This window comes from Bubalus bubalis, chromosome 9, assembly GCF_019923935.1.
Source record: "Bubalus bubalis isolate 160015118507 breed Murrah chromosome 9, NDDB_SH_1, whole genome shotgun sequence".
NCBI lineage: Eukaryota > Metazoa > Chordata > Mammalia > Artiodactyla > Bovidae > Bubalus > Bubalus bubalis.
Genome location: NC_059165.1, coordinates 105,276,041 through 105,299,031, shown reverse-complemented (window position 1 = coordinate 105,299,031; position 22,991 = coordinate 105,276,041). Strand labels below are relative to the sequence as shown.

At 55.9% G+C, this 22,991-nt stretch overlaps 1 protein-coding gene across 17 annotated transcripts in view; it reads right to left on the bottom strand.

Annotated features, from left to right (window-relative positions):
• The window catches only part of MAST3 (microtubule associated serine/threonine kinase 3), a 50,241-nt gene that overhangs the window by 2,999 nt on the left and 24,251 nt on the right, over positions 1 to 22,991 (bottom strand). For 5 of the 17 annotated variants that reach the window (XM_006057936.4, XM_006057938.4, XM_025293848.3 and 2 more), the window contains 25 exons: positions 20,673 to 20,761; positions 20,498 to 20,570; positions 20,290 to 20,310; positions 19,695 to 19,773; positions 19,083 to 19,243; positions 18,824 to 18,899; positions 18,308 to 18,517; positions 18,097 to 18,198; positions 17,695 to 17,827; positions 16,117 to 16,184; positions 15,622 to 15,707; positions 14,645 to 14,853; positions 13,820 to 13,958; positions 8,988 to 9,120; positions 8,672 to 8,837; positions 7,782 to 7,883; positions 6,974 to 7,096; positions 5,773 to 5,882; positions 3,789 to 3,928; positions 3,022 to 3,266; positions 2,364 to 2,570; positions 1,650 to 1,876; positions 1,289 to 1,411; positions 387 to 523; positions 91 to 272 (listed from right to left, as the gene is read on the bottom strand). In XM_006057936.4, coding sequence (XP_006057998.1) covers positions 91 to 272; positions 387 to 523; positions 1,289 to 1,411; positions 1,650 to 1,876; positions 2,364 to 2,570; positions 3,022 to 3,266; positions 3,789 to 3,928; positions 5,773 to 5,882; positions 6,974 to 7,096; positions 7,782 to 7,883; positions 8,672 to 8,837; positions 8,988 to 9,120; positions 13,820 to 13,958; positions 14,645 to 14,853; positions 15,622 to 15,707; positions 16,117 to 16,184; positions 17,695 to 17,827; positions 18,097 to 18,198; positions 18,308 to 18,517; positions 18,824 to 18,899; positions 19,083 to 19,243; positions 19,695 to 19,773; positions 20,290 to 20,310; positions 20,498 to 20,570; positions 20,673 to 20,761 — 3,341 coding nt within the window. Of the gene's footprint in view, positions 1 to 90; positions 273 to 386; positions 524 to 1,288; positions 1,412 to 1,649; positions 1,877 to 2,363; positions 2,571 to 3,021; positions 3,267 to 3,788; positions 3,929 to 5,772; positions 5,883 to 6,973; positions 7,097 to 7,781; positions 7,884 to 8,671; positions 8,838 to 8,987; positions 9,121 to 13,819; positions 13,959 to 14,644; positions 14,854 to 15,621; positions 15,708 to 16,116; positions 16,185 to 17,694; positions 17,828 to 18,096; positions 18,199 to 18,307; positions 18,518 to 18,823; positions 18,900 to 19,082; positions 19,244 to 19,694; positions 19,774 to 20,289; positions 20,311 to 20,497; positions 20,571 to 20,672; positions 20,762 to 21,700; positions 22,990 to 22,991 lie in introns of those variants that run through there. The other 12 variants (XM_025293844.3, XM_044948330.2, XM_044948325.2 and 9 more) reach the window with 5 other exon arrangements.

The following is a 22,991-nucleotide window of genomic DNA, read 5'->3' as shown; positions in this document are numbered from 1 at the left end:
TTCCAACTCTGTTCGCCCCGCCTCCCTGGGCCAACCACTGCAGCCCCATGTGGTCCTTCTTCCCAGGATGGTTCTGGGGGGTGCACCCACCTGCTGGGGCATCGGGAGCCGGGCTGCGGCACGGTGTGGTGGGGCTGGGGGACAGGCTGTGGGTGGGGGAGCCTGGGAGGCTTTCGCTGGATGACAGGGACTGGTGGAGGCCGGAGGAGAAGCTGCGGCTGGTGTGCAGCACGGACGACTGTTTTGAGATCTTCTTGAAGAGCGATTTCCGCCTAGGGGTTAGAAACCCAAATTCTCCACAAGTCCCGCCCCCCCAGTGGCCGGGGCTGCACAACCATGCCACGCGTCCTGCATCAACCCTCCACGGGGGCCGGCCCGCCGCTCACCGGTCCTGTGTCTCCCGCCTTCGGCTCCGCTTGCTCCTGCGCGCCATGCGGCCCTTGGTCACGTTCTTCCGCGCGGGGCCCACCTTGATGGACGTGTTCTCCAGTGCTGTGGTCCGAAGGGCGATCTTGTTGCCACTCTGCAGGAAGGATGGCGAGGGGTTGTCACTGTGCCTCCTAGCCTGTGAGACCTCCACCCACCTACTCATCCATCAAAAGCCCTGGATCCTAACCACCCATTTCTCAACTAATGGCCTCCCTACTCACTGGGCCAAAGATGGATGTGTGCCATCTGTCCATCCATCCAATGAGCCATCGACTCACCCACTGGTCCCAGGAGCTATCCACCCAGTGGCCTGCCTCCTCACTTGTGCCCACCTTTCCTCCCCTGGGCCTCAGCCCTCGAGGAGGCAGGAGGCAAAGATGGCCCAGATACCACCCCCACAGGGTCAAGGTGGGCCAGAGGGAAGGTCAGGAGTGGGGCCCCAGGGGGCTTCCTGGAGGAGTGGCTATGAGGGGTGATATAAGAGGGCTAAAGAAGGAAGCTGGGACTTTCCTGACTGTCCAGTTATTAGGACTTGCAATTCCACTGCAGGGGGTGCGTGTTTGATCCCTGTTCAGGGAACTAAGATGCCGCATGCCACTTGGCCAAAAAAATAAAAAAGAAGGAAGAAAAAGAGAAGAAAGAAGCAGAGGGGAGGAGGAATGCAGGGCCCAAGTGGAATGCTGTGGTTGGAGGGAGAGAACTACATGGAATCGGCAGCTGAGACAAAGGGGAGGGGATGGGGGTTACAGGAGCAGCGCGGGGAGATCAGGGTACTTTGAGGATGGACCAGGGGTGGGGGCTCAGAGCCCTATGGGTAGGCCGGGGTGGGTGGTGGGAGTAGGGGGGAAGAGGGCTGCACCTTCAGCAACAGCTCCACGACATCCATGTGCACCAATCCCAGGACGGACTCCCCATTGATGTGGGTGATCAGGTCCCCAGCTCGCAGACCCGCCTCCTGGGCAGGGCTTCCTTCCTCCACACTCTGGGGTTGGGGTAGCAGGGCACGGAGGGCAGACGGTCAGTGGTCTGGGCCCCACAGACAGAGACCCCAGCCCAGCTGAGTCAGCCTCGGGCCCCCAGCAAGCTGATGCTTCCACTCTGCCTGGTTTCCCAGCTTTCCCAGACTAACAAACGCAGATCTGCAAGGAAAGCCCCACACCAGGGCAGAGCCGGACTCCAACCAGGTCCGGCTGTTCCTGCCCATCCCGGGGCCAACTTACCCACACCACGTGGTGCACAGTGTAGACGTCACTGTCGCCCATGTAGACGCGGATTGCCCGCAGGTTGAAGCCGTACTTCTTGCCCGAGCTGTGGATGACGATGGGGGGCCGCAGGCTGCCACACACGGGGGAAGGGTCTCGGCTTGGAGAGGAGTCGCGGGACGATGGGTTAGAGGACAGTGAGCGTGGGGATAGGGGGCTCATGAGGGGGCCACCGCTGCCATCATCTGCAGGGACAAGGTTCAGGGAGGATTCACTGCCTTGGGGGGCCCCTCACAAGGCACCTTCCCCTCCCCCTGCACACTGATGGCTGTTTCATGTTTTTGTTTTTTGACCACACCACGAAGCCTGTAGGATCTTAGTTCCCTGACCAGGGATTGAACCATGCCCCCTCTAGTGGGAGCACAGAGTCTTAATCACTGGACCACCAGGGAAGTTCCCATACTGATCACTCTGGCTGCTTTGCTGCTGCTTCAATGCCCCCAGACACCTTCCCCCGCCCCTTCGAGTCTTGGCACATGCAGTGCCCACTGCCAAGAATGCCAGTCCCCTCCCCCTGCTGCTTCCCCTCTCCTGGACTCAGCCGTAAACAGCAGCCCCCACATCACCTGGAAGGACCCCTGCCAGCTACCACGGGCCAAAACGGCCTCCACCCTGTGGTTAAAAATTGACGTGGGCAGGCACGCCAAGACAAGGCTGGGCCATGGGTGTTACCTGCTGTGATGATGAGCGACAGGGCGGACACGGAGGCTGACTTGGGCACGCGGCCTCCGCTGGGGGAGGTCCTGGATTTCTCGGGGGCAGAGTCTCTCTGGCTCCCGAGGCGGCGGCCCCGGCCAGCGTCCAGGGCCCGTGGCGTGGAGTGCCGTGCACCGGTGCTGTTGCTCCGTAGGCGCGCGTGGCTGAGGGCGGCGGTGTCAGCTGAGGGACAACAGGGTCGGGGGTTAGTCTGCCCCACCCTCCAGCTTACCATGTGGCCCTTCTGCCCTCAGAAGGCAAAGCCCCTTCCTTCCTGGTCAGCGTGCACACAGTCCAGTCTCCTGGCTGTTACACAGTCTGTTCCCTTTTCTTGCACACCCTTCCTGCACTGCTCTCCCTAGGAAGCTCCATTCTTCAGGTCCCCTCCTTCATGAAGCCTCCCCCTCATTCCAGTTAGATCCTTACTCCCACTCTCAGACCTCCCCAGTTCAATTCCTCTCTCCTGTCCTGATCCACTGAAGCTGAGGGTAACATCCCTAGACTGAGGCCTTTGTTAGACAAGTGAATGTTCTCTCTAGAGAACTCCTACTCATCCTTCAAAACCCAGCTTAAATAGTCCCTCCTGTGGGAGATTTGCCATAAGACTACTGCTCCCATCCTGGATTCTACCTACCAGAAAGGCTGGAGGGCTTGGGTATCACTGGGGTGGCTTCTGGGGGAGCATCGGGCTCCCCTAGAATGAAGATAGGCCTTTTGGGGCCCACAGGACCGGGGCCAGCTCCCTCATCCTCTGATGAGAAGGCAAACTTGGGCATCGTGTCCAGGCTGATGGTGTTCAGGAGAGATGGGCTAGGGCCCCGCTCAGGCTGGGAGGAGGATGAGTGGCCAGATGAACCAGAAGATGTGCAGGGTCTCAGCCTGTAGTGGGGAACAGCCTGTGTCACACTTGCCCGGTGCCCTCACCCCAGAGCACCCAGTCTCCTCTAGTGGCTGCATCTTAACCCTCAGCCTAGAGTCAGAGGTAATCTGTAAAGACAAAGTGAGCTCCCTGTGCCTGCTCCATCCTCTGTGACTGCCCAGAGAACTCCTATTCATCTTTTAAAACCCAGCTTCCAATGCCCCTCCTCAAACAGACACTGATTATTTGTGTTGAGTCTGGACTTTGACAGATGAATGAGACTTCGTGAGCATGAGCAAAGGGCATTCTGGGCAGAGGAAACAAGCAAAAGCCTAGAAGCATGATGGTATATGGCTGCTTTTACCTTTAGTATGGTTAGGAATGCAAATCTAAAGGGAGTGATGATACAGGCCAGGTTGGCAGGGGTCTGATAGGCTGGCCAGTATGTTTGGCCCTTTTCTACTGGGCCACTGGGCAGCTCTTTCCAATGTTAGGCTTGGTGGCTCCACCTCCCTGTAGGCTCCACTCCCCAGCCCACCTACCGGATCTCAGTGGTGCTCAGCCGGCGCCCATAGTCCCCCTCGTTGCTGCGTTCCCACCCTTCCTCCCGGTCCTCACTGAAGCTCCGTTCAGCGAAGGTTGGGGTGGGCTGGGCGGCCAGGAACTCAGAACTGCTATAGACCTGGGAAGCAATTAAAAATAACAGTCACAACAACCGCATCCCTGGGGGATGGCTCAATTGAGTGCTTCCGACATGCCTGACGCTTCTGAGTCATTTCCTCAAATCCTTTCTCACCACTTCTTTAAAGACACAGTGTCTTTACCCTACTGTACAGATGGAGAGACTGAGGCTCTGACAGGCCTGGTTACCAAGGGGCCCCGGCTGGCGTTTCCCACGCGTGGGGCCCAGGCCCATAAGCAGTGCAGGTTTGGGGGGTTTTTTAGGTCATGCTGCACGGCATGCAGGCTCTTAGTTCCCCCACCAGGGATTGAACCCATGCCCCCTGCAGTGGAAGCTTGGAGTCTTAACCGCTGGGCCGCCAGGGAAGTCCCTGTGCAGGTTTTTTGATCCAATTATAAACAAAGGAAGGAACTTGAGTGAAGCTAATGATGCTATAAAGTAACACCCAGCATAGCAGGTCTATTCACAATTGCCCCAAAGTGGAAAAAAGCAAAATGGTTCATCAACTGATGAGTGGATAAACAAAACTGTGGTCCAGTCGCACAGTGGAATATTACTCAGCCATAACTAGGAGTGAAGTACTGACACGCTGTCACGTAGATCAGCCCTAAGAAGCCAGAAACAGGGACTTCCCTAGTGATTCAGTGGTTAGGACTCCGAGTGCTCATTGCTGCTGGGTTCAATCCCTGGTCAGAGATCTAAGATCCTACAAGCCATGCAGGGAAGTCAAAAAAAAAAAAAGGCCAGGGACTTGGCTGGTGGTCCAGTGGCTAAGACTCTGAGCTCCCAATGCAGGGGGCCCGGATTTGATCCCTGGTCAGGGAACTAGATCCCACGTGCTGCAACTAAGAGCCCACACAGCCAAATAAATAAATATTAAAAAGAAGAAGAAGCCAGACACGAAAGCCCACAGAGTGTATGGAGTAGAAACGTGGAAAGGGCCCCCGGAAGGAATCTCTCCTGAGGTGCTGGGGTTTCTCCGCATGTTGGGATCTCAGAATCCAGACGAGGGAAGATTAGGGCCTAGGTTCTAGCCCTAGCTTGGTTCCCCTCCAGGCTCTTAATCAATGGCTGGTTTTCCCCTCCTATCTCTGTGGTTCTGTGCTAGCCAAGTTTGGGCTCATAATTGGCCCGGGGGGTTGTGGAGGGTGGGGATCAGCAGGGCTCAGCCGGCCTTGTCTGCAGGAGGCACCCACGAGGTGAAGCAGCACCCCTTCTTCTGGACGCTGGACTTGGTGATACATGACATGTATCACATACATACATCATGTATGTGATATGTCCAGAACAGGTAAATGCATAGAAACAGAAAGCAGGGGTGAGGGAAGGGGAGACAGGAGGGGGAAATAAGGAGTGGCTACCCACAGGTACAAAGTTGCTCTCTGGGCATGATGGAATGTTCTGGAACCAGATAAATGTTGTGATGGTTGCACAACACTGTGAATGTACTAAATGTCACTGGACTGTACAGTTTAAAAAAGTTAAAATAGTATATTTTATGTTATATATATTTCACCACAATGAAAACAAAAATTAAAAAAAAACAACCAAAAACCCAAACAGGGACTCCCCTGATGGTCCAGTGGTTAAGAATCCCCTCGCAATGCAGGGGGCATGGGTTTGATTCCCAAGACGGGGAACTAAGCTTCCATATGCCTCAGGGCAACTAAGCCCGTGAGCTGCTGAGCCCGTGCGCCTCAACTAGAGATGAAGCCCACAGGTTGCAGTGAATATTCCACATGCCGCAACTAAGGCCTAACACAGCCCAAAGAAACAAAACAACCCCAAACAAACACCTTGCCCTGTTTCCTGAGTGCCAGCTACACCCAGGGTCCCGGGCTTACCTTGCTGAAGCGGTGGGAACACGACGAGAACTGGGGGATCTCTGTGGATGACTCCTCATCGTTAGTCTCGTCATCTTCAGAGCCCAGGTGGCGGTAACGTTCTGAGCGGGCTGCAGGAGGGAAAGGCATTGCCCACCTGATCCCCGGAGGTGGACATAGGGGTGATGTGGGGAGGGCTCCCGGGTGGGGAGACACGATCAGAGCACAGGCACTGAGGCGGGACTATGCCTGGTATGTTTAAGGGCAGAGGAGGCTTGGGTGGCAGATTCAGCTGCTGTTTAGTTGCTCATTCATGTCCGACTCTTTGCGACCCCACGGACTGTAGCCTGCCAGGCTGCTCTGTCCGTGGGATTTCCCAGGCAAGAATACTGGAAGGGTTTGTGTGCCCTCCTCCAAGGGATCTTCCCGACTCAGGGATCAAACCCACGTCTCCTGAATTGGCAGGTGGATTTTCTACCTGTGAGCCACCAGGGAACCCCTGGCAGATTTAGTGTCTGGGAATAAATCCCAGGTGTGTCCCTAAAAGTTGTGGGGCCGTGGATGGGAATTCCTGTCTCAGTTTCCTCACTCTTGAGATGGGTCCCCTAGGGCTAGGTAACACTGCACAGCTCAAACATAAAGGATGTTCCTCATTTTACAGAAAAGGAAACAGATGTTCACAGAGGACCTCTGACATGCTCAAGGTCACACATCCAGTTCTGGAGGAGGCGCTGGAAGCCAAGAGCATTTACTCTGGGATTGGCCAGAGCCCCACGTAGGAAGAGGGAGATTTGTCTGAGCCCATCTGAAGTGCTTGAGGGGAGCACCTCCACCCAAGCTGAGTGAGGCAGCCCACCCTCCTGTGTGACAGGCAAGGTTCCATGCCTGGTCAGGACTGAGATTCAGGAGGCTGAACCTGATGCGGGATCCCAGAAAAGGGTCTTCCACCCTAAGTAGCTTGGTGTCCCCTCCTGCAACATGAGGGGGTGCTGCAGTACCTGAGCTCAGATGCAAAGGAAATCCTAGCGGGGGTGGGGGGGTGTGGGGGTGTGTGGGGTGGGGCAGCCAGCACACACATGCCCAGAGTCCTGAAAAGCTCAGCAAGTCAGAAGCTCCAGGCCCAGTGTGAGGCGCCGAGCTGGGATGGGGACCCTGGCAGAGACCCCTTGCTGCCCTAGGAGAGTACGGGACAGCACAGCCCGTCTCCTGGGCCCCCGCTTACTGTCGAAGTAGCTGGTGTCGTCCTCCGCTTCCAGCTGCGGCACAAACTCGGCCTTGTGTCGCAGAAGCCCGGCCCAGTCCAGCGTCCAGAAGAAGGGGTGCTGCTTCACCTCGTGGGTGCCTCCTGCAGATAAGGCCGGCTGAGCCCTGCTGGGCCCCACCCCCCACGACCCCCTAGGCCAGTTATGAACCCAAACTTGGCCAGCGCAGAGCCACAAAGATGGGAAGGGAAAACAGCAGTCGTTTAAGAGCCCGGAGGGGAACCAAGGTAGGGCTAAAACCTAGGCTCTGATCTTCCCTCGGCTGGATTCTGAGATCCCAACACCCGGAGAAACCCCAGGACCTCAGGAGAGATTCCTTCCGGGGCCCCTGTCCACATGTTTCTACCCCAACGAGCAGAGTCGACTGCACAAATGTATCCCGTTCCCCAACCTCAGTGCTCGTGGTCCTCTCCAGTGGCCAAGTTTCATCCTGAAAGTGATCCGTAGTGGCCACATACTGGGTGGCTGCATCAGTATTAAATAATCCTCTTATCACCATTTTGGTGGCTGGGGAAACTTGGACAGTGGGACCCACTGCGCTGGTCCTTAGAGACCTTAGGACACAGCCCATGGTGACCTGGCGGGCTCCTATACACAGCCTCAGTGCCCCATGTCTGCACTAGACCCAGCTACTTTCAGTCTTATGCAAGTTCCTAGTGAGCTCATACGCATCCTTCAAAACGCCAGCTTCAAGTCCCCTTCCTCTATGCAGCCTCTCAAATAGAGCTCATGCTTACTCCAGCCTCTGGCCCACCCACACCAACATACCGGTGCCCAGGCGGTCCAATGGGCTCTGTCGGAGCAGCCTGGTGATGAGGTCCTGGGCATCGGCTGGGAGGGCCTCCTCTCCCTCTGGCCACATGATCTCATCTGAAGTGAGAGGAGGGAGTGAGGAAGCCGGGCTAGTGCTTCCTAGCATCTCCTAGCCCTTCTGCTTTCTGCACTCCAAGCCATCAGCCTGCTCTGCTCCTTCAGCATTCCAGCTTTGGTCCCTCACAGCCTTTGCTCTGGCCACACTCTCTGCCTTGAGCACCTTCCTTTCCTCCATCTCTTGCTCCTTTAAAACTCTGCTCACATGTCACCCCAGTGTCATTCTCTGTGACTCTTTTAATACAGCTCCTCTACCCCACACCTGGGGCTTCCCTGCACTGCCATGCAGAAGACCCAGGAGACTTAGGTTCAATTCCTGGGTTGGGAAGAGCTCCTGGAGGAGGAAACGGCAACCTACTCCAGTATTCTTGCCTGGGAAAATCCCATGGACAGAGGAGCCCGTTTGGGCTCCTTCACCTGCCACCCCACGCCCTCCCTTCTTCCTGCTTCTTTTCTTCCTCTGCATTTTTGCCTCTGATTGTTCTACAGTTTGTTTGGTTTTTTTTGGCCACACCAGGGGGGCATTCGGGATCTTGGTTCCCCAAGAGGCATCGAACCCCCCACCCCTAGCCCCGCACAGGAAGGTGGAGTCTTAACCACTGGACCACAAGGAAAGTCCCTCCATAGTTTGCTTATTTATCTCCCTTACTGTCCATCTTGCCCTTGGCTGTATCTCCAGTGCTCAGCCAGGGCCCGGCATGCCAAAGGTGCCCAATCTATCCACAGGTGGGGCTGCTCCCCTCCCTGACACAGGGATGAAACCTGGGCCACGGGGATGGGGAACGCACCACTGACCACCTGGCCAAAGAGTTCCTCGGGGGTATCGCCGAAGAAGGGCACACAGCCCACCAGGAATTCATAGAGGACGACGCCCATGGCCCACCAGTCCACTGGCTTCCCGTAGCCCTGGCGGAAGATCACCTCGGGGGCGATGTACTCAGGCGTCCCGCATACCTGGGCCGGGTGGGACAGGGAAACTGAGGGCGGCTCCCAGTTGGGGAAGGAAGGGTGGGGAGAATCAAGGGAAGGGTTTACATACGCCTTTCTGCTGCAGAGTCTCCCCACAGCCCGGGGCTGGGCTTTGGGCAGGGGGAGGCTGCCCACCTGCTTGTCCACGAACTCCCGGGTGTCTTTCTCGATGTGGCCTTCGTAGAGGTTGGTGGCCATACTCATGAGCCCAATCTTAGACAGGCCGAAGTCAGTGAGCTTGATGTGGCCAAGCGAGGTGATGAGCAGGCTGTGGGCAAGTGGGTGGGGCGCTCAGGGCTGGGGGGTACTTGGCTGCTCCTGCCACCCCCCATCACGAACTTTGTCCCATCCAAGGTAGCCCAACCCCACCAAGGGTCGGAACACACGTCCTACGCCTGATTACATTACTGAAAGAAACAGAGGTTCTTGGGGAACATTACAAACTTGGCAAACATCTCTGTGCATCTTCTGGGTGCATCGGGTATTACCGTTGAGCCCCTACTGTATACTTTGCTGTGCAAAAATTAAGTTCCTGAGAATCACGGCATTTCCCCACTGGGCAATAAAACATTTCCCGAACACCTCCTAGCAGGAGAGCTGCAGCATATTTTTGTACCTACAGCCATTATTTTTAACAAATTAAATATTGTGCAAGCACCTACTGTGAAGTGAACATGTCTTTAGCACTTGCTTTATACAGAAATATTTGTGACCCTCATGGGTGCACCAGTTGTTTAAAACTCACACACCTATCATGTACGCTGCTGTTCCTGTTCTCTTGCAAGTTTAAATATATAAATATTCTAAGTGATAAAAATCACATGCATCAGCTTTATAAAGTCATGTTTTCATGCACCTCCTGGGTACGCCTGCCCATTTAAAAATAAATATCTGCAGGACTTCCCCAGTGGCCCAGTGGTTAAAACTCTGTGCCCCCAAGGGCAGAGGGCATGGGTTCAGTCCCTGGTCTGGGCACTGAGATTGTGCATACCACATGGTACAACCAAAAATAAATAAAATGAGAAACAAATAAATAGGGGCTTCCCTGGTGGCTCAGAGGTAAAGAATCTGCCTGCCAGTGCGGGAGACACAGGTTTGATCCCTGGTCCAGGAAGATCCCACATGACATGAAGCAACTAACCCCAGGCGCCACAACTATTGAGCCTGTGCTCTAGAGCCCGGGAACCTCAGTTCCTGAAGCCGTGAGCCCTAGAACCTGTGCTCCGCAACAAGAGGAGCCGCCACAAGAAGAAGCTTGAGCAGCATAACTAGAGAGGAGCCTCCGCTCGCCGCAACTAGAGCAAAGCCCACGCAGCAACCAAGATCCAGCACAGCCAAAAATAAGTAAATAAAAGTCTTTTTAAAAATATTTTTAAATACATAAATTTCTGGAGAATTCACTGTTTGTATCCAAGTTGTTGCAGGACTCATTTATTTGATACCTACTGCATACCTCAACTCTGCTGCTGCTGCTGCTAAGTCGCCTCAGTCGTGTCCGACTCTGTGCAACCCCATAGATGGAAGCCCACCTCAACTCTAGAAAGAAACAATTCTGTGTGCCCACTCCATACCTCTGCTGGTTCTTGTTTGTTTTTTTTAAATGATGCTTCTTAAGCAACTACTGTGTGTACCAGCTGTGGAAGAAACACTTTGGTGTAGCTACCAGCTAAGCCAACTCCCTCCAAAAACCAAGGCCTCTTGGCAGGCCTTTGGCCATCCTCTGCTAAGACAAACCAATGTTTCCTGAGCACCTATGGGCATGTCCCTGCCTCAAAGACATTCATTTCCTGGGACTGCCCTGGTGGTCCGGTGGCTAAGACTCCACGCTCCCAATGCAAGGTGCCCAGGTTTGACCCCTGCTAAAGGAACTAGATCCCACAAACTGAAACTGAGACCTGGTGCAGCCAAATAAAAATAAAATAACAAATAAATAAATCTTTTTTAAAAGTTCATTTCTTGAATGTTGACTATATGTGGTATTTAGAAATTTGTTTCCTTGTCACAGAGAAAACGAGACAATGCCTGGAATTTGCTTCAGCTCACCCAGTGGGGAGGACTGAACGGCCTGGGAGGAAACGGGACTGGATGAACGTTGACAGCTGTGGGGGTGGGAGGCTGTACCCCTCTTCCGTTATGGACTGAACTGTGTATCCCCCAACTTCACACGCTGAGCTCCTCGCCCCCGGGAACTATGATGGGGTCTTATCTGGGCACAGGGTCACTGCAAATGTCATTACTTAAGATGAGGTCATTCTGAAGTACAGAGCTAGCTGCTGTGCTATGCTGTGCTTAGTCGCTCAGTTGTGTCCAACTCTTTGAGACCCCATGGACTGTAGCCCGCCAAGCTCCTCTGTCCACAGGGATTCTCCAGGCAAGAATACTGGAGTGGGTTGCCATGCCCTGCTCCAGGGGATCTTCCTGACCCAGGGATCGAACCTGCCTCTCCTGGGGCTCTTGCATTGCAGGCAGATTCCTTGCCCACTGCGCCACCAGGTGACCGCAATTCCAGCAGGACTGGAGTCCTTACAAAAAGCTGGGATTTGGACACAGACTTGCACACAGTGGGGGACACCACGCGAAGGTTAGAATTATGCCACCACAGCCTAGGAACTACCAGAAGCCAGGAGAGAAGCCTGGAATACATCCTTCCCTGGTACCTTCAAAGGGAGCCGACCCTTTGATCTTAAACTTCTAGCCTCCAGAACTGAGAGAGTAAATTTCTTTTTTTAAAAAAAATTTAAATTAATTAATTTATTTTTGGCCACACTGTGCAGCATGTGGGATCTCAGTTCACTAATGGGGAATCGAACCCACGCCCACTATAGTGGAAGTGCAGAGTCTTAACCACTGGACAGCCAGGGAAGTCCCAAGAATAAATTTCTTGTTGTTTAAGCCCTTAGTTAGGGCAGCCCTAGCAAATGAATGCACCTTCTCTTGACTTGGGGTGTACCTGAAATTTTCTGAACTGCAAAGGAAAAATTATTTATCTCCAGCACCAACTGTGGGGACCTATCCCTCCTTGAACCCTCTGGGGCTGGACCCATTCCCATCCTGTTTTGCAGATGAGGGTTGTGAGCATGGGAGGGGCCAGTCCTGCCTCGGGAACACTGGGAAGACCCCAGTCCAGGATGATCGCAAAGAGGTCTGATGGGCACAAAGCAAGCAGCCAGAGAACATGGAGCATGGAGGCCTAGGTATACAACAGGTGCCAACTACACATTTGCTTGTTTCCTAAGCCAGGGGTCCCCAACCTCGAATATCTAATGCTTGATGATCTGAGGTGGAACTGATGTAATAATAGAAATAAAGTGCACAATATATATAATGCACTGGAATCATCCCGGAACCATTCCGTGCCACCCTGGTCCGTGAGAGAATTATTTTCCATGAAATGGGTCCCTGGTGCCAAAAAGGCTGGGGACCGCTGTTCTAAGCCTCTGGCAAACTACAAGATGCCCTGAAAACATACAGGGCTCTTAAGGCTCAGGTTCACAACTCCACATGGCAAGTACCTTCATTGGAGAAAAGGACCCCTGTCCCCAGCATACAGCAGGTGTTCATTCCATGCTGACCTCAACATAAACACTTCATATAAAAAGACAGTTGCAGTGTTCAGGGCCTGACACACAGTCCTTGCTTGCTGCTGCTACTGCTAAGTCACTTCAGTCGTGTCCGACTCTGTGCGACCCCACAGACGGCAGCCCACCAGGCTCCCCTGTCCCTGGGATTCTCCAGGCAAGAACACTGGAGTGGGCTGCCATTTCCTTCTCCAATGCATGAAAGTGAAAAGTGAAAGTGAAGTCGCTCAGTCGTGTCTGACTCTTAGCGACCCCATGGACTGCAGCCCACCAGGCTCCTCCACCCATGGGATTTTCCAGGCAAGAGTACTGGAGTGGGGTGCCATGGCCTTCTCCGCAGTCCTCGCTTAATAACACATTTATTAAGCAGAGGTGCTCTGATCACCTCTACACAGCTGGTGACCAATAAATACACACCAGCAAAAAAAGGTGCTTTATAAACTCAAAAGTCATCAGTGTGTGAGGAGTCAGTTACGCCGCCATCTGGGCTTCTTAAAATGAGAGCACAGGCCCAAGGTAGACAGCAAGTGCCAAACACATGTGTTTTGTTTTCTAAGCCATTTGCAAAATATAAGATGGCCTGAAAACATGCAGACTCTCTTAATTAACTAATCATTGGCCACACCGCGCAGCACAGCACGTGGGATCTTAGTTCCCCGGCCAGGGAATGAACCTGTGTAACCTGAACTGGAAGTGCCATGTCTTAGCCACTGGGCCACCAGGAAAGTAAGTCCTAAAACACGCAGACTCTTGAGGCTTACGTTCACAGCTCCACACAGCAAGTACCTGAGACTCGCATGTCCTGCCTGATGTCCAGAGGGTACTTGATATAAGAGCAGCCCTTTCCTGTGTACACAGCAGGTGCTCAATTAATGCAGGAAGAGAGTGCTTTGAAAATTATAGAGGGGTTACAAAGCCTGAGGGGTCATTCACACTCACACGTGTGTTTTCCAGCCACTCACAGAGGGCCTGGCGCTCAATAGATGCTTACTAGACGCTAGAGTAAAATAAACAGCCCCAGACTCTCTTCCCTGCGCTAGTACACACCAGGTGTTCAAGACACGCACAGTCCCTTTCTTCACACATGAGGTTTTGCACAGTGCATGGCCCTGCTCTTTGTATACAGCTGGTGCCTCATATGGTCAAGTTCACTTCCATTACGTTGTAGCAGTGCTTGAGTGCATGGGCCTTTCCCCTGTCTGGTCTGGGCACCCTCTTTGCCAGAGCACCTCCATAAATGCACTGTCCTTCCCCTGCACATAGCAGGCGTCTATTAATTATCTGCTCGCCACTGGGGCCCCATGATCCAGCAGGATCCAGATAATGGTGCTTCAGAGCAGCCCCAGACCCCCTCCAGAGACCCCGCTCCCAGGGGTCCCCGTCACTCACTTGTCAGGCTTGAGGTCCCGGTGGACGATGCCGTAGTTGTGCAGGTACTCCAGCGCCAGCACCGTCTCGGCGAAGTACATGCGCGCCATGTCCACGGGCAGCGGGCCCATGTTCTTCAGGAGCGTGGCACAGTCGCCACCTGCAGAAGCGTGGACACGCTTGCAGAGATCCTTGGTTCTGCAGCTGTGCCTAGACTTGTACCCACCTGCCCTCCCCACCTCCGGCACAGTGTCCCCAGTCTGTCCTGAATTGGGGTGGGGAGCTGGTAGGGGCGGGAGGGGATGCAGATCCTACTTTCTGATTTGCCCTGGGCAGGGCAGCAGCTTTGTTAAGCGCACAGCCCCTTCCCTTGTACAGAGCTGGTGCCTCCTAAGTGCATGCTCCCTCTCCTTGCCTGGCAGCTACCTTGGTAAATGCTTGTTCCTGCCATTCTGAAGATACTATTCTTTCCTGAGCTGGAAACCTGATCCTACAACTCCTCAGCCTGGCTTCCAACCATCCTTGTCCTTCCAACCCACACCTCCTGCCCTCCCTTGCTTTTATTCCAGCCTCCAAGCTTCTGCCCACCAGTCCCCTCTGCCTAGGCTGTCCATCCTACCCCTACTCTATCCCCTAGGGTTCTGCCTTCACACTCGTCTTTGGGCTTCCCCATCACCAACCCCACTCCTGGGTCCCCCACTGCAGGCTGAGCCCTTCCTCTCACCAAGGCAGGCTGGGACCCCATGGAGGACAGAGCAGACTCTAGCTGGGTCAAAGAAGAGACTGTCTCCTGGATAAGGGGTGAGCTCCCCATTGCTGGAGGCAGGCAAGCCCTCGTGACCACACCTTCCACATACTCCATGACCATGCACAAGTGGCGCCGGGTCTCGAACGAGCAGAACATGCTGACCACGAACGGGTTCTCGGCGAAGGTGAGGATGTCGCGCTCCACGAAGACCTGCTGGATCTGGTTGCGCAGCATCAGGTTCTGCTTGTTGATCTTCTTGATGGCAAAACGCTGCCTCGTTTCCCGGTGCCGCACCAGGTAGACAGCCCTGGGGTGGGGTTGCAGCGGGGGTGGGGGCCTGCTGAAGCCCCGGCAGGCACCGGGACCTGACCTGGGTCCAGAACCCCACACACCGTGCCTTGGCCTGTGCCCTCCACCCAGGCAGCCTCTCCGAGGGTTTAAGCCACACTCCCTGGTGTCATATAAAGAGTCAAAGACGGCTCCTCGGTTGTTTTTTCTTCTCAGCTGACTGAGACCCGTTAGTTCAGGAGCCTCGCTGGCACAAACTCAAATTGTGTCCATTACAACTCAAATAAGCAGATTTTTAGCCATTTAGAGCCTGTTGGTTTTGCATACCCTCAGATAAGGTAAATGCTGGGGCTATGAAAACCCCAAGCTGCTTCCGCCTGATGGAGCGCTCTGACTCAGCGACTCCCCACCGCGTTGCTGACACTTAAGCCTGGACACATAAGCCCCCTCCGTAATTCCCCCGTCCACCCTCCCCTACATGACAGTCTTAGCTATGAGGGATTCCCCCCTACCACCTCTGCCAAAGCAAATCTGTCCAAGTCGCATTTAAATAATGCTCACACTACTGCCATTGCTTGCTCAGTCCCCAAACTCCTAGAACCCTACGCTCGGGGCGAGGAAGGACCAAGATCATGGATGAACCCTTCCAAGCCATGTCCCTGCTGGGCTGTGCCTTTACTTCCCTCTGCAGGTCTATTTCTCTGTCTACATACTCAGGGGCTGTGTGGGCTTCAGTCATCCCCAAGGGCATCTGAGAAATGGGTCTACGGGGAACCCAAGGACTCACCCGTAGGCCCCATTGCTAATGAGTTTGATAGTCTCGAAGTCGCTCTCACATGGCTTCCTCCGTGAAGGGCCGACCAGGGCACGACTCTGGCGGGGCAACAGGGGTCAGGGTCCTGCCCCAGCTCAGAGCAGGCTGTGTTCTTCCTGCCCTCAAGTCCCAGCTGGCACCTAATGCTACTTCTCCTGTACATACTTCTGAAACTCACCCTCCAAGTTTGAGATTTTAGCTGAAGCCATGCATGCCCTCCTACCAGGAAACTCCTACACAGCCTGCAAAATCCCACTTTCCAGTGCCCCCTCCAACCCTGCCCTGTCCAACCTTCCCAGCAGGGCAATCTCACCTGCCCCCACCTTCTCCCAAAGTCACAGGCATTCGTTAAACACCTACTATATACAAACCCTCAGCAACTGGCAAACCTAGCCCCTCTCAGGGCCACCTGGTCTATCATCAAAAGAACAAGACAGGTTGGGGCACTAAAGCTCCATGCTGTCTTACCTCAGGGGACTCCTCTGGTGCCGGTGGCTGTCCTCCATTGTCATCGAGGTGACTCAGAGGCACCATCTCTGTAAAATGTGGGAGGAGCCTCAGATGGGGTTTCTGAGCCCGGCCCCTCCACCAGTCAGAGACTTCCTGAGGCCTCCAGGGCCCATCTTGGAACGGGGAGAGAGTGCCTCTCCTGACCAGCTCCCATGATCCTGTTGTTGAGTCCCTACTGCGTCCAGGTTTCAGTCAAATCCAGGAGGCTGGACAGAGCAATGACTGAGGAACCTTCTAGATGGGCCGGTGGGAAGCCCAGGTTCTGATTGCTCTGGCTATCTTGAATCCTGGCTCCATGCTTTGGGGCCGTGAATACCCGCTGTGATGCAGGCCCTCTAGGTGGTGGCTGACATGCTCCTCAGCTCAGGGCAGGGCCTGGGGTAGCCCCCTTAGTCTCCAGCCTCAGCTGGGATTTAGCAGGGGCAGTCTTGAGTGAGAGTGAGTAGCTGATGAACATCAATGGTGACGGTGACCATGAAGACAGTGTCTCAGGGTCACAGAGCAAGGCTGAGATGGGGCAGCACAGCCTCGGGTGAGTGAGGCCTGGGGTCTGATGCAGCCCCTCACGCTCTCAGAGGGCCCCCTGCAGCGCTGGGCGGGTGATCTGCACTCAGCCTCAGCTGCCACCTGTCTGCCTGGCCACTTCCCGTTTCCTCTGTCACTGGGGCCCCGCCCCGGCCACAGCCCCGCCGGCGGAGCACAGTCTCGGCCAGACAGCTAGTCTGAGCGTGATCTGGCCTTGGGCACGCCTGGACCTGAATCCTGCTCAACAGCATAGAGCCTCAGTCTCTGCAACTTCAAATGGGACAGTGGCAGCCTGGTCCCCGTGGGTGCCGGCCACTGCGGCTGGGTCCTGCTGACCCCATCGCCCCTTCCTCAGCCACACCCCTTCCTCACTGCTCTTCCAAAAGGCCAGACACTCGCCTATCTCGCAACCTCTGCCTTCATGGTTCCCCTGCCTGGTTTACTTCCTCTCTCCCCCCGATCTGCACCCGGTCGCTTCTCCATCCTCCAGGCCCCAGTTTGAATACAATCTTTCCCCAGAGCTCCCCTGACCACCCCGAGACTAGGCCAGGTTCAAGTTCAATGCTTCCCCCAGCACCATGTCTTTTTCCCTGTCCTGACTGGGGGAGGTTCCTGGCCGTTTCAGTTGTGCCCATGGATTGCCCTGTCTAACTCTGTGTCCCACTTCCCGGGCCACAGTCAGAAGAAATTGGGAAAATGCTTTGGAATTCAAGCGAATGCCACTGCTCACGGTGGTTCCCTGGCACCCTGGCCCAACTCGATTTAGCATTTGAGAAAGCTGAGGCTCCAAGGCAGCTGGCAGGTCAGGGGATCCAACTTGTGGCCACCTTATCCTGGAATCCTGGGCACCTTACCCAAAATGTGCCCTGCAGGTGGCTGAGGACAGGGCCAGACGGAGGGGAAGGACAGTGCGGCACATTATGGAGCCACACGGGCATAGGCTGGAACCCTGGCCCCCTCCCCATTCTCACCCCAGTTTCCTCTTTTGGCCCTGCCCCCACTCCAGCTCACCCTGGAGTGGATCCTTAGCCAGGCCCAGCTGCCCAATGATGTACTGTGGCAAGTCAGTCTTGATGCCCTGGCCCTCTCGGGCCTGGCCCTCGGCAGCCTCCAGCAGGTGGTAAAACTCCTCGGGGTCAAACTCCTGGGGATGCAGAGGGATTGGTCAATCGAGGCCTGGTCCCACCTTAAGGTCTTTGCACACCTCTCCCCGCCCCCAACCTCCGTCTGAAGCATTCTACCAGTGGCTCTGACTTGTCCCTGGGATCCTAGCTCCTGGTCCCTCTTCTGGGAAGCCCACCCGAGTCTGGTGGCCCCCGGTGTTCCTCGCAAAGTACATGATGGGGACTGTCTCTTTTTAATCTCAGCAGGACTGCTGAAGGCCTAGACCCGGCCATGTGCCAAGATACTCACCAGACACTCAAGGAGCCTTGCTGGCCGCGAAATGATGATCAGCAGCTTCCGGACGAGCTGGACAATGAAGCCAACTTCCTCACTGTCTGAGCGCTCGTGAGCCTGGGAGCAGGTGGGTGGTAGCATCATACACCAGCCCCTGGTCCTGCCCTGCCCTGCCTGGGGACCCCGAAACCCTGTATCCACTGCCCCCCGCCCCACCCACACGCACATCCTGCAGCAGCCGCTCCAGCTTCTCCTGCATCTCCAGGAAGTAGCGGGAGGTGACAAGCGCCTCTCCAGACTTGGCCAGGCAGTCGCGGGCCAGCTCGATGATTTGGTGGTGGATGAAACCCAGGACGCCATCAGCTAGTGCCAGCCGGGCGCCGGGTGAGAAGGCGGCCAGGAACTCCTGCAGACGGCCCTCCATCTGTGCTGTGGCCTAGGCAGAAGTGGGGGGCGGCGGGGGAGATGGGGCGACCTGGTCATTGGATGGGGCCTGGGAGCAACGTGTGCAGATGGGGGCGGGAGAGAGCGAAGATGTGACGATAGGGTCCAAGGATCGGAGGGGAGGAAGAGATGTGCACAGATGCCGAGGGGGCGGGGGGTGCAGTGTGAGACAGAGTGACAGGGAGAAACAGAAACGCACAGATGGGGGGAGGGACACAACCAAGAGGGCAGCGCACGCCATGGAGGGACAGCAGAGGGAGCGGAGCTGGGGCTGGTCCAGCCACCAGGTGCTGCCCACCTTGGGGAATCTCTCCCGGTACACATGATTCATCATCACGATCTCATTGTCGAAGGTCCCTGTGGTGCGTCCGGGGCTGAAGGAGGGGACAACTGGCTTAAGACACGGGACCCGAAACACAGCCCAGGGAAGGGTGGCTGAGCCAGGACTGAGGGCCCAGGGCTAGAGGCCAGGCTTGGGTGGGGTCAGGACCGGAGGTGGCGGAGGAGGAGCTGCGACCAGGGAAGGGCTGGGGCTGGGGTCAGAGGCGGAGGCCCACCTGAGGCTGCGGGAGCGGGGGCGGAGGCGAGGTGAGCGGTGGCCGCCCTCCTCATCAGCCACACTGTCTGAGCTGCGGAAATGCTTGGACAGGAAGCAGAGTTCGTCCGGCGTCGGCTGGAAAGGAAGCTGGTGGAGGCGCTCCCGAGAGGATGAGCTCGACTGGCAGGAGGGGGTATCAGGGCCATGCGTTCACGGTCAGCACCATAGCCAGGACCCCAGCATTAGCCTAACTCTCAAGGCCCAGCTGTCTATTGGTCAGCATGGTACCTCTCCTGCCTCTCTCCTGTGCATCCTTCAAAACTCCAGCCGTGATGCCCCTTCCTCCAGGAAGCCCTCGCTGCTTGCGTGGCAACTCCAGGACCCCCTCTGACCAGACCTTCCCTGACCACACAAGGATGCAGATATCTGTGTATACCCGACCAGGAGCCCTTTGGGCCAAGGCTGGGACCCCCACATCGCTCAAAATGGAGCACAGAGGGGGGAAGCCAGGATGTTTACTGACTAGACAACTATTCAACACCTTAAAAAACCAAAACAAAACAAAGATGTGTCTCCCCCACCCCCAACCTGGCACTCCCTGGTCTGCCTGCCAAAGTAGGACTGTGTGTACCGAGACAGTGGAGCTGGGCGTGTTGGTTCCATAGCCAGAAGACGGGAGCGACGCGAGGGACCATCTTCTGCCGTCGGCCCTGGGGAGGAGAAGGAGACGTTGGAAGGGAGGCATGGCCCCTGTGGTTTGTGGGGACCAAGGGCAGGCACTATGGCTGGCAGATCCTGGCCCCGCCGGAGGAAGGACCTTCTGCAAAGGCCAAGAACAGGAATACATGGGGAGCAAGTCCACTGTGTTTTTCTCCTTGTTCTCCAGACGCATCCTCCAGGAAGTCCTCCCTGATGCCAGCTGCCATCAAAGCTGCTCTCTGAGTTGCAGCTGCTAGGGTACATGCTGGCCACTCCCACCAGCCTGAGGATGCCCTGAGGGCCAAAGTCCAGCCTTCCATTCCTCAGCCCCCCAGCGGAGGGCATGGCACCCAACGGGAACGCAATAAACGTTGTTGAATGAATAAACGGCATTTAAACACCTGGCACACAACAGCTCCTCCGCCAGCTCTTGTTAGGTGAATTAATAACTTTCAGTGAGTGAGATTCCTGGACCAGGCCATGCCACCCCCACCCCCACCTCCTCCCCAAGGGCTCCTAGAAATTACCTGTCTGTGCGTGCGATGTGGCTGTAAGAGGTCGTGCATGCATGCGTTTGCCAGGGGCGGGAGCCAGAGGGGGGACCAACGCAGGGCAGAGGCCAGGGGAGGGGGAAAAGGCTGATGAGGAGGCAGGTCCAGCCACCAAGAGCAGGCCCCTGCCTGGCCCCTTGCCCATGGTATCAGCCACCATCCCCCAAAACTGGCAATCACTCACCTCCGTGCGAAAGGGAAGTTGATGGCAGAGGCAGCTGAGAAATTCCGAGGACTATCTAGGGGGCTGCTGCCTGCTGAGGAGGAGGTGGGGAAACTGAGTCAGCGGGAGTGGAGACAGGACACCTCCACTCCACCCCACTTGCCTCCCCCGCCCCCCCACCCCGCCCCGCACTCACCTGTTGGGATGGACAGTGGCGACAGGGGCCGGGAAAGGGTGGGTGAGGGTGTTCCTACCACCAGGCTCTTGCGGTTCCCGCTGCGGCAGCTATTGGGGGAGGGGGGATAAGGTCAGACCCGGGCCTCCTGGCTCAGAGAACCACATGCCCAACCGGGAGCCCATGGGCGGCAGCTTCAGGGGCATGACCGTGCCCTCTCTGCTCCCCAGGTGGACTCCCCCATGGCCCTCAGTTCAGCCTGGGAGCCCCTGGCCCTGCTTCTCCAGCTTCTGTGTTCACAATCCCACTCCCAGAGCCTTGCCAGGAACACTGGCAAACAAGACAGGGGGTGAAGAGGACCCTGGAACCGACAGAGGAGTTGAGGCAGATCCCCTACTCCATATTAAGCATCTCTTCCCAGGACCACTGCTCCAATCTCCTGGCCAATCCCCTCCCCCGAGACCCCCCTAAAACGCCAATGTGACCCTTGGAAACCCTAAAGCCGGCATCATGCACAGTTGCATCTTGTTCTGCCAAACTTTGGCCCACGTGCTTTCCTCCCTTCATCCCAGCTCCTTCCTGGCCACCAGATCCCTGGCCCAGTTTCTCCCACCTGGGCCCTGGCCCCAGCCTCCACCCTGGCATAGGGAAGTTGCGAGCAACATGGTTCCCCCCCCCAACCCTGGCAGTCGCCTGGCAACGGCTCTGCTCGCCCGACAAGTGCATCAGCCCACGCAGCCCGAGCTGCCAACGCAGCCCGGCCTCGGAGGAACTGCACAGAGAGGGAGAGATGAAACGCTGGGGCCTCGCGGGGCCAGGAACGGTGTTCCAGGCAGAGGCACAATGCAGGCCGAGGAAGGCGAGGTCAGCAACCCGCTCAGGAGACTCAATGCACAGGGAGGAGGGGTTCCGCCTACCCACTGCTCTACTTGCCGCTGCCCCCCTGAGCCTCAGTTTCCCCATCTGTACACCTTGCAAGGTGCATACACAATTCTCAGCTTTGGGCGGGGCACAGGGTGAAGTGTGGCGGGTACGTATCCATTACTCACAGGGCTTGGTGCATGGTGGGAGAGAAGACAATGACTCGCCAGAGAAATCACCAGCATTCACCAATACCAATAAGCCCAGAGGAGGGAGAGACCGGCTACACCCATTTCCCAGCCTGGAAAACTGAGGCCATGGATGTCACCAGCCACAGAGATTGTCCTCTAGTCTGAGGCGCAGAAGCAAAAGTGAAACCCACAGGTTCCTGCAAAACTTCCTGTCAACCCCCCACCCCAACACACACACACACTCACAGCCCACATCCTCTTCCAACCCCTCACCGGACTCTTCATTCCGACGCATCGTTTTTCACTTCCAACAGCATTTGGGAAAAACACTTGGCCTCCTCCCTCTTGCTCTCAGGCAGGGCCTTCTCAAAAACAGCTACATCTGAGCTCTCAAAGGGGAACTGGGCATCCTCTGTTCAATTCCTGAGCATCTATTGAGCCCCAACTATTTGCTCAGCCGTTCCTGGAGAAGGCATGGGACCCCAAGAAGCTGCCTAGTTTTTCAATAATCACCCTTGTGGTTCAACAGAGAGTGAGAAGTATGTTAGAAAAGAGGGGCCTGAGGTCAGTTTCTGGCACCTGATCCCTGAGATGCCCATGAGCCTTCTGCGGCTCCCCGGGTTCTGGAAGAAGAGCCTGAACCCTAAACTAGGCATACAAGGTCCTTCAGCTGCTGGTCCCATTACTCAGCCTTTGCCTGTGTTCCCTCTGGGAATGCCTAGACCAAGCACTGGTGAGACACTTAAGCACAGAGAGGTTAAGGAACTGCCTGAGGTCACAGATCCTGACATTGGCTGAGCTGGAATTTCCACACAGGTCCAGCAGGGCTCACAGCCCTCACTTAGCTTCTCTGCTTTTCAGAAGGAGAAACTGAGACTCCACTTTGCTCTGTATAGAACGAAGTGATTTTTCACCCCCGCTGATAACCGACATACACATCAGCCTCCTGCAGCAAATGTTTACTTCTGAACCAACATTTCCGCTGACTGGGCCCCAAGGACCAAAGAGCCTCAGTTTTTCCAAGAAGCTCCTCCCCAGGTCTGGCCAGAGGACTGACCTAGGTTCGAATCCTGATTCAGTCCCAAATCCCTACAGCCTGTCACCACCTGAGCTGGCCCTGGCGGACAGACACTCCAGTCTGGGTAAGGAGCGGTAACAGGAGGGTACCTGGGACCCCAGGGGATACCTAGATCCCAAAGCATCCTCCCACTTCCCCCCACCGCCGCACACTGTGGCCCTCGCCACGCTGCCGAGACGCACTTTCAGCAACTCGTGTCTGCTCGATCGG